Source organism: Pleuronectes platessa, chromosome 15 (assembly GCF_947347685.1).
Source record: "Pleuronectes platessa chromosome 15, fPlePla1.1, whole genome shotgun sequence".
Lineage (NCBI taxonomy): Eukaryota > Metazoa > Chordata > Actinopteri > Pleuronectiformes > Pleuronectidae > Pleuronectes > Pleuronectes platessa.
Window position 1 is genome coordinate 5,373,591 of NC_070640.1, and position 17,267 is coordinate 5,390,857.

The 17,267-nt window shown below is 44.0% G+C and overlaps 2 protein-coding genes across 3 annotated transcripts; one reads left to right on the forward strand and one right to left on the reverse strand.

Annotated features, from left to right (window-relative positions):
- Window positions 1–687: 687 nt before the first annotated feature.
- On the forward strand, window positions 688–7,593 carry LOC128457232 (pinopsin). The gene is made up of 5 exons (XM_053441840.1): window positions 688–1,172; window positions 4,100–4,268; window positions 5,153–5,324; window positions 5,436–5,669; window positions 6,953–7,593. Exons 1-5 carry the CDS (start codon window positions 713–715, stop codon window positions 7,127–7,129), a joined length of 1,212 nt encoding a protein of 403 aa, XP_053297815.1. The 5' UTR covers window positions 688–712; the 3' UTR covers window positions 7,130–7,593.
- Window positions 7,496–15,237, reverse strand: tpst1l (tyrosylprotein sulfotransferase 1, like). Of its 2 annotated transcripts, none has more exons than XM_053441838.1 (6): window positions 14,979–15,237; window positions 10,994–11,610; window positions 10,089–10,247; window positions 9,677–9,930; window positions 8,674–8,875; window positions 7,496–8,092 (listed from the first exon to the last, which is right to left on the reverse strand). In XM_053441838.1, the coding sequence occupies exons 2-6, from the start codon at window positions 11,399–11,401 to the stop codon at window positions 8,057–8,059; spliced, it is 1,059 nt and encodes a 352-aa protein (XP_053297813.1). In that variant the 5' UTR covers window positions 11,402–11,610; window positions 14,979–15,237; the 3' UTR covers window positions 7,496–8,056. The 2 variants fall into 2 exon arrangements, with proteins under 2 accessions (XP_053297813.1, XP_053297814.1); XM_053441839.1 differs by lacking the exon at window positions 14,979–15,237 and adding an exon at window positions 11,870–14,746.
- Window positions 15,238–17,267: the final 2,030 nt, after the last annotated feature.

The following is a 17,267-nucleotide window of genomic DNA, read 5'->3' on the forward strand; positions in this document are numbered from 1 at the left end:
GTTATTCCACCATTGTATCATTTTAACGTATATGAAAGATTGAAACCATGTTATTTTGTCCTGCTGCATGTGGATGTGTGTAGCCAGCACCTCTTTTCTGAGGTTTGTATTTTTTTTTAGCTATTTACTCCTCACTCTGGTAAGCCCATATTCACAAATTGTGATTTGTGAATATGGGCTATACAAGTCATTTTGATTTATTGATTCTGTCGGTCATATTAGATTTTCTGTTTCAGGGACTTCTCTACACCTTCAGATATCTACAACTTTGAGATTTCTCTAATCAAGAAATTAAAGGAAAGGTGAATGAACAAAGAAAACAGTGTCATAATCCCCAGTCTCATGTGCCCTCAGCAGCCCCTGAGTCCTCTTGTATTATTGATAAGCTGGCTCAGTTATGTAGGTCTCCCATATGGTCTATAGAATAACAGAACAGAAGAAAGAAGAGTGTGTGATAATGGTCATCTGAAGTAAAAATCACTGACTGCATCTGTGTTTTATTGCCTCTTTCTTTTTTTGGGGGGGGCGTCAGTCTCACACAGGTAAGAATATTTCCGTCGATTTTAATTGTTTTGAATCTGATGCGATTTTCACAAATGTTGGCTGAGGGGTTTGAGTTACATAATAAAGTGATGAAGACACTTCCTGCACAGTAGGGGCGTACTAACCCACTTCCCTTCACAGCTCTGGGCTACTTCAACATCTTGTGGTTATGCCATGTTTCTATATGCTCAGTGTGTTTCTAAGGAAACTCCCCAACATTCTTTCTTTCCTGGTTTCTGAAGGGACACCTCCTCCTGTCTCAGATTTGTCTCTGTACACTGATAACCAGGTTGCCATGTTGACCCCCTCGCAGCATAGCAGCAGCATCAGCACCGGGCAGAGCTCCGGGTCGGACCCCGGGCTTAGCCTGGCCAATCACACCACGGTGGCCGTGTTCCTCGGGGTCATCCTGGTGCTGGGCTTCCTCTGTAACTTCCTTGCACTGCTGGTGTTCTCCCGCTTCCACTGGCTGCGGACTCCGGTCAACCTGCTGCTCATCAACATCAGCGCCAGCGACATGCTCGTCTGCATCTTCGGGACGCCGCTCAGCTTTGCAGCCAGTGTGCGTGGCAGGTGGCTGACCGGCTCCTACGGCTGCCGGTGGTACGGGTTCTCCAACGCGCTTTTCGGTGAGTGGTCGTGTGGCTCCAGAGTTTATTAACCTTTGTGTCGTGTTCGGGTCAAATCTGACCGATTTCCATTTCGATCAATCATAAATATTGTGTTTTACATTTTATTGTCTCAAGGGCTTATGATATCCTCCACACTAGGCATTTGAACATTTACAATTGCTGATCACTACTTTCATTGAATTTTGAGTTGTTTAGTCAACTTTGTAACACCTGTGGTGTTCCCGGTCAAAAATGACCACCATAGGAAATGAATGGGTGACCCTAGATTGTGTTCATTCATCAGATAGTACACAACCACAAATCCACCACCACCACCACACGCACACACAAACACACCTACACGCACACACACACACACACACACACAAACACACCTACACGCACACACACACACCTACACACACACACACACGCACGCACGCACATACACGCACGCACACACACACACACACTCCACCCCACGTGAACCCCTTTCAGACTGACCATGTGTCCTCTCTTTCCCGTGCTTATGTGCCTGTCCCCCTACGTGAACCACACCTTCCAGACTAAACGTGTAACACTTCAAAGTTACCAATTAGGTGTTTGTTATGGGAACCTGGCTCTTTCCTGGGCTAATGTGTCCATCCCCCCACGTGAACCACACTTTCGATACAAAACGTATGATATCTTCTCACAGATCCCCTATATATAGCTTGCTTGTGCATTGCTCTTATTTTACTCTGAACACAATGAGTCGGCGCCCGATCAGACGTTTTTCTGTCAGAGAGGCTCTTGACCTTTTTTTTCAAACTGATGAAGACGGGATTGGAGTTGAACCAGAAATAGAGGAGGATGTTTCAGAAATAGAAGACAACGATCCTGATTTTGATCCAGACCATCATGAGACCGAACAGTCAACATATGGCGAGGAAGGGGCCCCTGGGGAAGAGGCCCCTGTGGAAGACACACCTGAGGTGACATTCCAGTCCAAGGATGGCAACTTGCTCTGGTATTCATCCCCCCAGGACAGAGGAGGCAGAACAAGAGGGGAAAATATCATTAGGATGTCACCAGGGCCAACACGGTATGCAACATCTCGTGTGGATGACATCAAGTCCAGCTTCCAACTCTTTTTACCAGAGTCCATTGTGGAAATTATACTGGCGATGACAAACCTGGAAGGGGGGCGTGTGTTTGCGGACACATGGAAGGCCTTGGACCAGGTAGACCTCCAAGCCTACATGGGTCTGTTGATTCTAGCAGGAGTACATCGGTCCAACAATGAGGCTACAAAAAGTCTGTGGGATGAGTCTGCAAGCCCCAGCCACGGCCCTGGCCACTCTCCCCCCAAAACAGGGGCAGAAACGAAAGAGATGCAAGCTATGTGCCCCTAGAGACAATAAGACAAGTCTTACATGTTTCAAATGTGATGCCTACGTTTGCAAGACACACTGTGACCTGATTGCAAAATGCCACTCCTGTGTCTGAACACACACACACACACACACACACACACACACACACACACACACACACACACACACACACACACACACACACACACACACACACAATGTGTTCATGTTGATGTTCTGATGTTCTGTGAATTTGGTCTCTGTTTTGATTTTTCTACAATAAATGTTAATTTTGGAATACAACTTTCAATTTCTGTGTCTATTCACTGCAGTTATTCATGTAACCAGTAGTCTGAGACATTGTTTACAGGTTAATAGGGAGTTAAATACAATTTGGTGACGATCAATGGTTTTTGTGTTAATGTAAGGGCAGTTAAAACAGGCCGGTCAAATTTGACCGGGAGCACCAAAGTAAGGGGGGAGAAACGAACACGACACAAAGGTTAATTATCTGTGTTAATCAGTGGTGGAGACCAGAGCATGTTGTCACACTTTATAATCTTGGGATCAATACTTCAAATTGTTTTGTTTTTTTAAAATGCATCCTAAAGAACAAAAAAGTGCTTACATTTAATTTTCATAACTCATTTCAGTGCAGACTCATAGTCTATTATCTTGTATTTATGCCAACTGTTGTTTTTTATTGCTTTAAATCATGTAACTAATTGAACTTGTCTTTTAAAACTACAGACTACATGTGTTGTCTTTTAACTTTTTGTTTGTGACATGTGACACATTGCCCCAACTAGTCACTCTTTGTGATGTAAGCAGCAAAAATAAAATGAGAACCAGGGCTCTCATTCATTTAGAATTTAAATACAAATATAGACCAAAAAAAAAATGATTCAAAAAGGATTGTCATCACTAAATTTCAGCTGATCCTGCAAAAAGAAGTATTGTATCTCCCTATATCGCAGTGGCCACGTGCCATTCATCTTCCTGTGGAGCTATTGGACAAATATATCTAAACAATGGCATCACACCACATCATCATCCTATCGTCTCCATCTGTCTACAAGAAAATCTGAGCTTCCTGTTGCAGATATGTTATGTTCCTTCTTCCAGTTATCGATCAGGCTTCCTCACTCAATCTTGGGTCAATAATCCACATAACAAAATAGTTTTGGCCCACATACTGCGTAGAATGTTGGCACTTGGGTGGTTTGCTCCTGTTTGGCAGATCTGGGCAGATCTGATAGTAATAGCAATACATCATCTCAACCAAAGGTGCCAAAGGTAACCCAAATTTGTTTTGCGATATCTGTAAGCCACAGTCACCATTTACCACATGGGCCACTTTAGGTTCAAATCCCTTTTGTTTGAGTCAAGATGCCTGAAGTGGTCCACATCTTTCTGGGATGAAAACTGCAATAGAGAAAAGGGGAATCAGTGTCACAACACAAATATGGTGCGACTTTCTTGTATTGTCATCCTTGAGTAGAGAGGCCCCCAAAATAAGACAACACTCACTCAGTGAAAGGAATACAACTAAATCAACAAAATGTACAAAACTCTCTCTCTCTCTGTCAGGTATCGTCTCCCTGGTGTCTCTCTCTCTGCTGTCCTTTGAGCGGTACTCAGTGTTGCTCCAGAGCGCCCAGTCAGACTCCTCTCAGCAGCGCAGGGCCCGGCTCGCCGTGGCAGCCTCCTGGCTCTACTCGCTGGTGTGGACTCTGCCGCCGCTGCTGGGCTGGAGCAGGTCTGTACTCTCTCAATGTCAGCACCACAGTTAGCTCAATAGATCATTCATTTGTTTTATCTGACGAGGATTCACCACGGAGGTGAGTATGAAGTGTTTACAAGAAGAACCTAAAAGAAGTAATTTGTTTAATTGTGTCGTATACCTCTCTAGTAAATAAATCAATTAGTATTTTGAGGGGTTTTCTTAATCGGGGCCACAATTTACACAGACAGGCCAATTACATGCCCAGCATCCTACACAATGTCTGATTATATAAGGTGCACATATAAATTAGTCCTTGTTTGCTGTTGGCTCTGTAGATTTGAGCAAATCCACACAATATATTTTGAAAATTGTTTCATGTACATTGTGTTGTTTAAAAATCTATATAATAACATAAAACATAAAAATAATGACAATTTGTCATATTTATTGTTATTAAGTGACAAGTTTTTTTATACACTACTGACAGGAGAAGGGTGCTTCTGGAGCCAATCAGATTTCAGCTGGAGCGAGTACCCTCTGGCAACGCCCCAGCAATAACTACAAAAACCCAGACAATTCCAGGAATGACTGAATCAAACACACACACACACACACACACACACACACACACACACAGTTATTAAACATGTTTTTACTTTAATCAGGATTTCATATTTTCCTCTTGAAGATAAAATCCCGAATTGAAAATACCTGGGCCCCCTTCAACGACTCTTTCATTACATAGAAAAGTACAACTCAGACTCGTTTTTATAAATTGGATAAGATTTGGACTTAAATGATCATTACTCTGTGGAGAGAAAAAATGAGAAATGTTAAACATACAACAATACAGGACAGGAACTTACTAATGATAAACCCCTGTGACATCGGAGAACATGTCCTGTGTTGCGGAGCAGCTACGGGCCCGAGGGTCACGGCACCACCTGCTCGGTCCAGTGGCATCAGCGCTCGGCCACATCTCGCTCCTACGTCAGCTGCCTGTTCGTGTTCTGCCTGCTCCTGCCTCTGATGCTCATGCTGTTCTGCTACTGGAGGATCCTTCTGGCCGTACGAGAGGTGGCGAGGCAGGTGAGCTTGACCTTTGACCCCAGTGTGACGTCCAGCTCTACTTCCCCATGCTCACTGTGCCGTGTGTGTGTGTGTGTGTGTGTGTGTGTGTGTGTGTGTTGCTGGCTCCAGGTCACCGACATCAACCGGTCGTCAGCCGAGCAGAGGCAGGGCCGTATCCTGCTGATGGTGGTCTCCATGGTCACGGGCTACCTCTTGTGCTGGATGCCATATGGTGTTGTGGCGATGCTCTCCTCCTTTGGACGGCCGGGCATGTTGCCGCCCACTGCCAGTTTAATCCCCGCCCTCCTAGCAAAGGCCAGCACCGTCCTCAACCCTTTTATTTACGTGCTGCTCAACAAGCAGGTAACAGCAGCTCAGTGCAAAAACTCCATGTGTCCTCCCAGGAAACCTTACAGGCCCCACCAGGTAATAGTTGGGCTCATACACTGGAAATATAATTTTACTGTAATAAAAGAAACACATAATATAACTCATAATACTTGATTTCCAGGCGTAGTATCCTGACGCAACTGCTTGCCTTCACCTCAGTCACACATTACACACGAGCTGCTGAACACGAGAGGGCCTCAGCGAATTAATGGAGCAGAAAAACAAACGTTAAACATTAACTTTCAAACATCCACTAGAAAGTGAGGAGCATCCAGTGAGGAGAGAGCAGTTGTCTTAACATCCACTTGTGTATTCAAGGATGTTTCATACATTTTTTATGTCACCAAATCACCTTTTTCCTGTAAATCAAGTGTTTTCTTATTTTGTTGCATCTCTGTTTCCTCTCCCACTAAAAACAAACATCTGCTTAAACCTGTATGTGACTCACTGATGATGCAGTCGCGATTCAGAAGTCTAAAACCAGATTGTTGTGACTCACTGAAGATGCAGTCGAGATTCAGAAGTCTAAAACCAGATTGTTGCCACAGACAAAGAGTTAGGATGTAATCCAGCACTGGTTATATAGTCTAACTCTTCTCATGTATCTTTGCTTTAGACGACACAGTTCACATATAACATCTGCTGGGATCAAGGAGATTTATTTTTCGCTAGAGTGGAAATGCTCTTATAGTTAATGCAACACCCTGCATAAATTTTACATGAAATTACCAGCTTCAAAATGGGTTTGATGGTTCACTGACTTGGAATATGGAGAATGATTCCTCTTTCATTCTCAAGCCTCACCCTGAATGTCTGTTCTTGCTCGGTGTGACTTTGCTGAGTGGTTATTAAAAGCCAGAGTTTATCTTGAATATTCAGCAAGAAAATTTTAAATATGAAGAATTCTAAACAGAGTTTGGTGGATTTGTTAGAGCAGCAGCTCTTCTGGTTCAGGAAGCCGGGGATCATGGGTAATATCCGTCGTTCAGCTGTGTCTCAGCTCAGTGAGTGGGACGACAAAGCCAGAGCTCGGGACGACAGATTGATGCAATTAGTTTTTTTCCCTGAATGAAAAGCTTGTCATCGCTCGGACACCGAGCCCAACATGATTTATGACCCTGTGTGGCTGCAGAGGGCGCTGTTGCTCAGTAAAAAGTTACATAGAGTTGCTTTAACATGCCAGTGCGGCTCTGAAAGTGCTCGTCTCTTCATCACGTGTTTCACTGCTCTTCACTTCCTGTGTTTGTGTCGCTCAGTTCTCCAGATGCTTCCTGAACATGATCAGGTGCAGCTCAGAAGCCCCGCCCACCCCGGGCCACCTCACTCTGCCCAGCAGCGAGGCGGCGTGGCCTCACCCTCACAACCCGACAACAGAGGAACTACATTCACCAAAACAAACACCTGCAGCATCCAAACCCAGTGTCCTGTCCTAACCCCACCCTACATATGGAAGGTTATTAATAGTTAGGTATGTTGACCTTAATGTCCTGAGTAGAAATGCACTGTGTTACTTCAGTCCAGTATCAGTGCAGGAGATGTAGCTCATTTTGTTCCCAATACAATCTCATGGATTTGATAAGACTTGAAACTGTAATTCAATTTAACATCAATAACATTTCAAGCACTCCACTTTACACTCAGGGTAATGTTAAGTAAATTAAAGTCAAGAAAAATATAGTTTGACTACATGGAAGAATGATTTGTTCTCTCCGGTTGTTTTGTTTAGTCATCAGTGGAGGACACTGTGTTTCAGCTCTGAGCTGCACACATTGGATGGATGACAAAATACTTGAACAACATTATAAGGTGACATTTAGGCATGTTTTTATTTCGTGTTGTACGATACACAACAATTACAAATTCTCATTTTGGAATAAACAACTTTCAATTTCCTGAATGATTGGTCGACGGCAAAATAATTTATTAAGAAAATAAACATACATCTTGAAAAATATACAGTCATTATGCTTCATGGACACTGACTGAAATCTCAGTGAGAAGGAGATTTGTGTAAAGACACATTCACATTAGTGGTGAAGCCATAACGACCGACAGACACGTTGAAATACTTTCAGGTACGAGGTGTGATAGTGTGATAATGTCTGAGCTGCCGTGAGTCTCAGGTAAACCACATACAGCACATGAGATATAAAACTCCGAACCACCCCATGAATCTGTATTTCAAACAGACTGTGAACAGACAGCACCACTGCATTCAAGTCTTACAAACAATTCAAAAATACATATGAGACAATATAGAAATGTTCATGAGGTGTAATTGCTGCTTAGCTGGTCTGTGTTTAAGGTGCATCCATGTCGTGGAACAGCGAAGCCAAGCGAACAGCTTTCTCCTCTGTTGTTTAACTTGGGTGTGGAGATTCTGCTGTTTTAAAACTCTGAGGAAGGAAAAGAAACAATGTTCACTGATGAGTGGAAACATAAAATCTACACCATCATACATCACGCTGCTGTGACTGTCATGCTTAGTTTCAACTGGACAATTGTAAAAATACAGACACAGTCCAGACAGATACTTTATTAAAGGGCCATGTCTCCATTTTACTTTGATTAGGCTTTTGTCAATATAGGAGGAACTGAACTTATGAAAGTGCCTTAATTTTGATGTTTTTTTGGTAAATCTTAGTTCATCAAGAAAAACTAAAACCACTCTTTCCAACTTCTCAAATGCGAGGATTTGCGGTTTTCCAGTGACTGGAGTCACTGTAGACTGGTGTTTGAACTGGTAGACAGACAAGCCTATTTAGCACAGCTTAACAACAACAAAAATTACAGGATATAAAAAATATCTATAATTGCACAGTCCAAAAAACTATTTTTAAATATTCTTTCCCCTTTTACAAAAAGTTTTCATTGGATTAAAAAAATGAATAGGCTAAACATTTGTAAAGGAGACAAATGACGCATAATAACACTAATTAAAATGATCACCCTGAGTATGAGCACAATATAAGCTCACCTGTAAGTAGTTTAATGGAGAGGCCATGGGCTCTGCTCGAGTGTAGTTGGGGGGGTTGGCGTGAGGGTCGTAGCCGAGGCGAGCCAGCATGGGGGCGATTTCTGCCATGTCAATCAACACGTCAGAAGGAATGTGTCCCACCCACTTGGAGAGCGCTTCTGTGTTCACGGGCTTCATCACCTGGTCCGTGGAACGCTCAACCCTGCACCGAGGAAAACATGAGCTCAGTTTAAGTGTGTTGGAGCATGATACTACAAGGAAGAAAGCTCCGATACAGATAATTGATATCGGTCAGTCTAGAAGAGATAGACCCATGTATCTATTGTCTTTAACAGCCACAATTAAAAATGCAGTCTTTAGTCTGGACTTCCTAAATCGAACATTTTCACGCTGATCTGCATTTCTCTGTGTCCTTGTGAAATGTCATTGGCAGGAAACATAGATAGCTCGATAAGAACTGGACTAGAAACTGCTGCAGCGGTTTCCTGTGGCTGAGGTTTGACTCCACTCACCCTGACCTGCTGCTGCGGATCTATCAATCAATAGAGTTTTAAATTACCTCTGTCGCCTTCCTGTCACTCACACAGAGCCCTGTCATGAAGAAAAGGCTTTTTTCACACGTGACGCATTACTTGACCACAGTCAGTTACGCTTCTCGTTTCATTGTCTAGTGTTTCAATTGTGTGGCTTTTGTAGTAATCACTTTCGGATCCGTGTCGGGGCTTATATAGTTAAATGCACTTGTGTAAGACGTCTTGTTCACCTTCATCTAGGCACGCAGGCAGCTCCAGTTTATTGTGCTGAGCTTTGGAAATATCTGAAAGTGGGAGTGGCCTGGGAAGTGAACTTTGACTTCAGCACGTATTTGGAAAGATTAGAAGCACCTTACTTTTCCGGGAAGATAATATTCAGCGGTAGATATCTGTAAACCTCAGCATGTGAAACTGAAACCATCTGCAGGGTTAAATCAAGCTTGGTGTCTGCGCACATGCCAAATACTCACTTGGACAGAGACACACCACCGGCCTTGCCAATCAGCTCTTCGTGGTGCAGCACTGATGGGTCCCATTGCAGGTCTAGGAAATGAAGCAACTTCCTCATTTCCTCCTGTGGTTGGATGACCAGCTGCTCGTAGCTAACAGGGAGACATCTGCCCTTCCCGGCTGCATGGCACTGATTGAACATGGTCTCCACTGCACTGCTCCACTTGGTCAAACAGTCCCTGTAGCTCGTCAGATCAAAGCCAGAGATGGTCACCTGTGAAAGGAGAGATGATAAAAACACAACAGACCTGGTCATGACAGTGTCTAAATGCAGAAATGCTGAAATAATTAGGTGGTGTGACTGATGGAAAGAGGAAGCCTGTGATGAAATGTTACTGCCTGCAGCCCCGATGACGAAGGGAACCAGCGTACCTTGCGTGATATCATGGAGTGGACGGTGGCGCGTCCGTCCCGTAGCATGAGCACAAACTTTGCTTTAGGGAAGATGCGCGCCAGGTATGAGAGACTCTTCAGGGCAAACGGGTCCTTGTTACAGAGGCGAGGTGCAGGCTCTCCATGGCCGACTATCACCTGAAACATATGTAAAAAAGACACATAAAAAACAAGAAACGACAGAGTTGTTACCTTCAAATCCATTATTTTTAATACATGCATTTTTATTGTTTATATTGAGACATCAAATATAAATATTTCGTCTTATTTGTAAGATAGATGGACAGTTATTCTATTAGATAGAAATAGAAACATTTTACCCAAGATACACAAATTATAACCCAGGATTTTTCTTTTACTCCTTCCTTACCTCATTTGAATTTGTTGTATGTTCTAAATGATTGATTATTGATCATTTAAATTGTGTAACACGGTAGGGATATCTGTGGGATAGGATTTTGTTCAACTATATTGTAACTGGTCTCACATTTTACACATCTTAATAACCTGAAAAACCACCTAAGATGCTTTCATCCTCAAATCGTGTGTGTGAAAATGATAAAATGATTTGACAAATAAACATTGTATGTGCTCTGCTATATAATCACCTATATAGTTTATGTGGCATTTACATGTTTCTAAAGACTTCATTCCCAAAAAATAAGACAGAGATAACTGTGCTGTAAAAGTAAATATAACACAATAGACTCCTAAGTGATATGTTCTGACAATCATCAGATGAATCAATAATGATACTCCAATGATTATGCTTTCAAACTTTATTTGTATATTTACAATTGCCTTTAGTAACATTGCAAACTTCCCTTCTGCATCTGTTCATCTGAAAACTTGGTTGTGTAAAGTGTGTTTCGGGCTCAGCTCACCTCTAACAGGAACGCTCGCACGGCTGAATCCAGCACCTGGTCAGTGACGCCCGCCTCGTCCAGTCGCATCTTCTCCTTGACCGAGCGGCTCCAGGTGGCCCGCATGGCCAGGAGGCGAGGGATCACTCGGGTCTCTTCCCCGCACCGTACAGCGTGGTGGGCGTCCAGCATGACGCGCATCAGTGTGGTGCCGCTCCTGGGAAAACCTCCGATGAAGATCAGCGGCGTGTCCTCGGGGAATTGCTCGGTGAGGGCTTGACTCTGATTGGCTGAGGCCAGGTTGAGCTCCATCCATCGGTAGCGGTGGCTTTTTTGAGGGCACTCTATCCCACTCATGCCCAGGTAGAGCAGCGAGGCGGAGCAGAGGAGCACGAAGCCGAGCAGCAGGTTTGACCTGGTGTTCCTCATGGTATCCGGGTGTGTTTGGGAGTCAGGAAGACATAAAATAATATTCACGGGCACGTGCTTACGTCGTCAATGGCAGTAAAGGTCAGTTGGACGTAGCTTGACGGAGGCCGGGCCCCCTCACTCCCCTGTCGGTCTGCAGTCTTGGTGTTGGAGAGTGGGATCCGGGCCTGCTGCACTCCACAGCCAAGCATGTCTCTTATCCATCAGCCCTACAGCACCAAACACATGAGAAGAACATGTTAGAGCATCTTTTTGCCTTAAAACCAGTCAATGCCTCCGTTTCTCTGAGATTGTGAATCCTACTGCACAATAATTTCAAAACTTGTTGACTAACATAAAACATAAATCATCTTATTCTAAATGTCCAGTAAATGAGTAACTGCCCTGCATGAGTGGGCTATTACAGCATCAGCAAGCTGAGTGTGATGGTGGCCGCTGTGGTATTGTGCCAACAACACTTGCACACACTTTAATGGGATCTGAAATGAATCCAGTTTCTGTCCTCGGAGGAGCTGGTCGGCATCTTTCCTCTGGGGAGTCGCAGACTCTTCAGCCATATCAAACTTCACTGCGGCATGAAATGCAGACACTCTCCAAGGCTGTGTATCTGAAGCCACTAATTACAACTTCCTCGTGTTTTCATTGTCACTGACAGTTTCTGCCACGCCGCGGAGCAGAGCGATTTGTTTACGATCAGATTACTACTGACGCAACCATCCTGCAACTTCCCCATTTCTCTTGTGCATGTGCACAGCTTAGACTACAATTCCTCTTATAAGCACAAAAAATTTACAAGCTTGCCAAAAGAACTGAATCAGCACAACAACTAACTAATGATGAAGGTTTCATTACTAAAGATAACTTACAGCTCTAAAATCATACAAACCACGACTCAATCAACGAACAGCAGCTTTACATTTTGAACAAGCCTCCCTTTCTCAGAGGTACGTTCGTTTCTTTCTTTCTCAGACTGGATGTGTAGTGAGCCTCACATCTGGATGCCACGTGGGAAACCCTGTGCTTACTGTGCTGGAGAAGCCTGGGAATGAAATTCAGCCTGACCACCAAAGCGTAAGAGGAAAGTCAGCTGGAAATGAGGACATCCCGACCTGGCAGGGAAACTAAGATGCTGTTTTAATCCATGCTAAGTCCAGCGGTATCCAATGGCTTTGCATGTAAATCTAATGCATTTCCATGCACAGATTAAGCTACTTGGAGAATTAGGCCAGTGGTTTTAGTTGAGCCTTGCTGCTTTTTTCCCTCAGCACATTTAAAGGATTTACCCAGATCACAAAAAACATTTCTCACTTTGGGAACGCAACTAAAACTTATTTTCAATTTCCTTCATTTGATAAATGTGTTGCTTTCACTCTCAATTACACATTTGGTCGATAAGGAAAAGCAGAAATTTGTCGAGGACACAGATCTGCATTGATTAGTCCGTTCAAAGAAAATATGAAAAGCAATAATATGCAACTACTTTGATAATGAATGAATGGTTTAAGTCATTTCCAAGCAAATATAAATTTCCTCGTCCCAGCTTCTCAAATGTGAGAATTTGATCTTTATGTCATCACCTATGATTATAAACTGAATCTCTTCAGATAAAATTAACAAACACAACACAAATATCAATGTTGTGCAGCCATGCAGATCGTTTTTGAGATATTCGTCTACAGAGTGGCTCCAACACAATACAAGCAATGAACTGTTTATTTGTGTTGCTAAAAACACGGAAATTAGCTAGAAAAATTTAGCCTAACCCTCTAAATTTATTTTTTAAATACCGCACAGAAAATGTTAGTCCCATCTCTATAGGATGGAGGCAAAAATCTCGGGGTTATCGGGAAAAACTGGAAAAGTCAAACAAAACTATCTACTTGGCAAGAAACCAAACCAAACAAGTATTAGCAGACTGAAAGACCTTGAAAGGGCCACCGTGTTCTCCGATCAGGAACAAACCAACAACACGTCTAGGCTTCGAATCAAACAGCGACCAGAAATAACAGTCTGTCACCGGACTACAGCTGAGGCAGAGAGCAGCAAACTGACACCTCTGAGCAGCAGGTCGTCAGGAAACTCAAAGCCCGGGTCACATTCATCTCCTGACAGGGGAGGAAACCCTGACCCCGTTCAGACCTGAGAGATTAACATCCGTCCAGAGTGATGCGATCATGACTTCCTGCCCAAGGGCAATTCTAACAAGGGTAACCCCGTCTGCAGTTTCCCCAAAACCCAGGTTAATATGTTTATATACAGTAATACTGTCCTCCATCCTCCTAGCCATTCCGTTAAAGGCCTCCAAGGATTTATTTTGTGTATTTCTAATGAGCGTGTTGGTTTTCTTTTGTTGCTGCAGAACTAGTTACCCCTCAGTGGCAAAAAAGAAAATGGGAAATTGATTGCATATGAAGTTCATCTGCCTCTGAGCTCTGCCTTGAACCGGTGACACTGGTGCACAGTGGGTGACACCTTTGACCAGAGGGTTGACAAGAAAGCCTCCTTGTTCTTCCCAGGAGGGAGCGTCGACTTCCTGTTGAAGGAGTGATACTGAGAGGGACTGTGGAACTCCAACATTATGACTGCAAGAGCTTATTGTTTCCTTGAATGCTCAACACTGGATGTGCATCTGTGTTTGAGCAATTCCTGCTCCATCTGTGACAAGAAAAACAGGGTCTTATATGTGATCCACGCACAAACGCTGTTCAAGGGGAGGATAACAGGCGAGTTAGGCTAAAAACATGAAGTAAATGACTCTGTTCTGAGTAGAATTTGAATGTCTGTGCTCAAAGACACTTGGATGACACCACAGGAGCAGTATGGAGACATTATATGTTACTCTTTCTGTTGTTTTTCTTTAAGTTTGAAGAATTGATCCCCAGTTACTTTAATTGTAATGGATTTGGCTGACACGCTGCTTACCCCTGAGTGTTTTTCGGAATCAAACACTTCACTTCCCCTTCATCAGCATAGTGAGGGAGTAGAATAGAGTGCATTTTCTGTTTTTGAAGTTTATTGTTAAATAACAGCCTCCATTAGGGCTGGGCAATAAAACAATATCAATAATGAACACAGTATAGTTTTCATCAATGGCAATACAGCAAACATCTATCTGTATTGCTTATGTACTGTGCACAGGGAGGAGGTACAACACTCACTAGATCTACCTCGGATTTGTCAGATGCTGGCCGTTCTTCTGCATAAAAGCAGTAAAGACTAGAATAAATCATTCAGTGTCCTAAAGGTGAATGTCCAGCTTCAGCTGCAGGGCAAATTGTGTGGTGAACCAGATGTTCAGGTCAGTGCTGTGTGCGAGTGTGTGTGTCTGTGTGAGTGTGTTTGTGTAAACGGGATTATTGTACAGCTGCGAGGCGGAGGCCCAGCCAGCCGCGAACATCTGGCCGGGCTCCATGATGCGTCTCGTCTGCAAAAATGCACCCGAGGGCGGGCAGCCACCAGGTGAGTGACCCGCTGTCAGCGCGACTACACGCGGCCACAGCGCAGCCTCGTCGCCGCACTGGTTTCCAGTCGCAGGTATCAAACACACGGGGTAAATAAACAAATGGAGTTCACTCACCGAAATGTGACCAAGAGAGAAAAACACACACGTGAAGATTGATCCCAGAAAGATTCACCCAAAAAAAGGGGGGGGGGGGGTGGGGGGTGCTGGGGGGAGGGTGCTGGAAACGAAGAGCTCCTCCGCCGCCCTCACACACAACCGCGTCCGGCTCCCGTACGGAGAACCCGGGGGGGTCACCCAGGGAACCTCTCCGCCATTTCTCCGGTTCCTCAAACGCACAGGAACACAACGCAGCCGCCGAACTTGTGAAGAAGCGGAGGCGTCAACAGTCCGAGCCTGAGCACGAGCGCGGCCACAGACGGAGGATCCCGAGCGCCGATTGGTCCGCGTCCGCCACCAGGGCGCCCATTGGCGGAGGCGTGAAAGGGGGGCAGGTCCCCGCCGCTGTGGTAAAGCGTGTGATCCTCCTTCGTCTCATCGATTCGTTTACTCGCAGTTGAAAGCCCACAGGGGAGATGCTACCTCAGTGTGGGGTTTAAAGGGAGAGACCCCCCCCCACCCTTCCAAAAAAAAAGAGAATCCACCCAATCTCTACTCACCACTGTGCCGGTGGAGGGGAGGCGAAGGGTTTGAGTCCACTTAACACTTTTGGGAAGTTTCAGGGGTTAGCAGTGTTGCAGCTAAATCCAATACCATCAAAGTAAATAGTGACCGATTCTTCAAACGTGTCAAAACAAAACATGCCTCCATACTTGCTGCTGTGGTGTCATCCAAGTGTCCGCAGGCAAGAGGATTCAAAACCAACTCGACTATCGAGGCAAATAACAGATTGTTTCGATACAGGAAATAAAACCCCACACGTGAATGGATACACAAATAATCAGTGACAATCGCTCCACTAGGTTTGTACTAGCATATAACGCAAATTATTCTGAAATGTGCCATTCTGCACTAAGTACTTTTGGTAGTTTGGGTACTTTAAGATTATTTTGACAGTGATGCCATTATAAAACCTTGAATACAGGTCTGCTATGATTGTACTGATTATATTCTGGATGGTTATATGCCTATACTTGTGCTACTGTATTTCTTGTTTATACTACTTTTTATTTCTATCTCTGTCATATTGTTAGAAACATTTCAGATCATTTCACTTTCAGTCCTATGGGGCTTAAACCTGGGCTTTGCCTGAACCACTCCAGGACGAGCAGAGACTTGTCTCTAACCAGCGTTGCCTTCAGGTCATTGTAGGTGAACCGACATGATCCCAGTCCGCGGTCACGTGCAGTCTGGAGCAGGCTTTCTTCAAAGACCTCTCTGAATTATGGCTTTGCTCCTCCTTCCCTCCATTCTGACCAGCCTCACCTTTAAATACCTTTTGAGAAGCTCCAAGCAGGCAGGCATGGTTCTTTTACTCAAAATGGCTCATGTCCAGCTTAGCTTTCAAGTACTGCTGGGATGGTCACCCTCCCATCTGTGAAGGTACAGAAATCCTCTGAAGTCCTCCAGTTAGATTGGCGGTTATCAGGAAGCTAATTGTGTCAGAATAATGTTTATGGCAGATTCAGCAGGGTTATGCACGAGTACTTTTTTTTGTTTTATGCATTTAAGCTCAACTGATGGCTGGGGAGGGTCCCTATATGGGGCATTAGATGTGATGGTGCAAAATAACTGTCCACAACTTTTACTCTGCCCCATCTATCTTGCCCCAAAAGGTGTTAGGCAAGAAAAGGAAATGAATGTAACACGTTAACAGGAAACACAAGTCAGGTAAACAAGTCTAACCAACACATCCTTCTTCTGCTACTTCACAACATCCCAGCAGAGAAAACACAAGCTGATTCAAAGTCAGCTGACGAAGAGATTGTGGGTTTGTGTATCAGTCTGTATTATATACTGCGTGATCTCTGAGTGGCTACAGTGATAATGTGTATTAAGTAAATTACTACAATAGTGTGACTACCACTCAAACAGCAAATAGATTGACCAACATGTTGTTTATATAGTTTCCCACTGGTGCTTTCTACCTTCACTGACTAACTGTATCGCAGAGAGAAGATACACTGCACAGTTTTCAGTAGTAGTGTGGTAGTGACACCAGTAGCAGCAGTTCTTCAGTCTGTTAAGCTGCACCACATGAGAACCAGAAGCACCTTTTTCATTTGTTCCTTAACACGTCCACATTCACAAAACCTCTGCTGAAATTGGTGTGAATGCGCATTCTATCATTCACAGCTCTTAGGTTCAATTTTGATACAGAGGGAAAAGGTCAGCTTTTCAACCCATCACCTCTCGGTCCCAACTGTTTACTTATAACATAGCCATTGCAATAACACTTATGCAGGT

Bases quoted from the DNA above. Each gene is read 5' to 3' on its own strand.
- LOC128457232 (XM_053441840.1), top strand. From the start codon at position 713: ATGCCATGTTTCTATATGCTCAGTGTGTTTCTAAGGAAACTCCCCAAC. The intron at 5,325-5,435 runs GTGAGCTTGACC...TGCTGGCTCCAG, and splicing joins TACGAGAGGTGGCGAGGCAG to GTCACCGACATCAACCGGTC. The intron at 5,670-6,952 runs GTAACAGCAGCT...TGTGTCGCTCAG, and splicing joins ACGTGCTGCTCAACAAGCAG to TTCTCCAGATGCTTCCTGAA.
- tpst1l (XM_053441838.1), bottom strand. From the start codon at position 11,401: ATGAGGAACACCAGGTCAAACCTGCTGCTCGGCTTCGTGCTCCTCTGC. The intron at 9,931-10,088 runs GTACGCTGGTTC...CTCCTTTCACAG, and splicing joins ACTCCATGATATCACGCAAG to GTGACCATCTCTGGCTTTGA. The intron at 8,093-8,673 runs GTGAGCTTATAT...TTCCTTCCTCAG, and splicing joins CTCCATTAAACTACTTACAG to AGTTTTAAAACAGCAGAATC.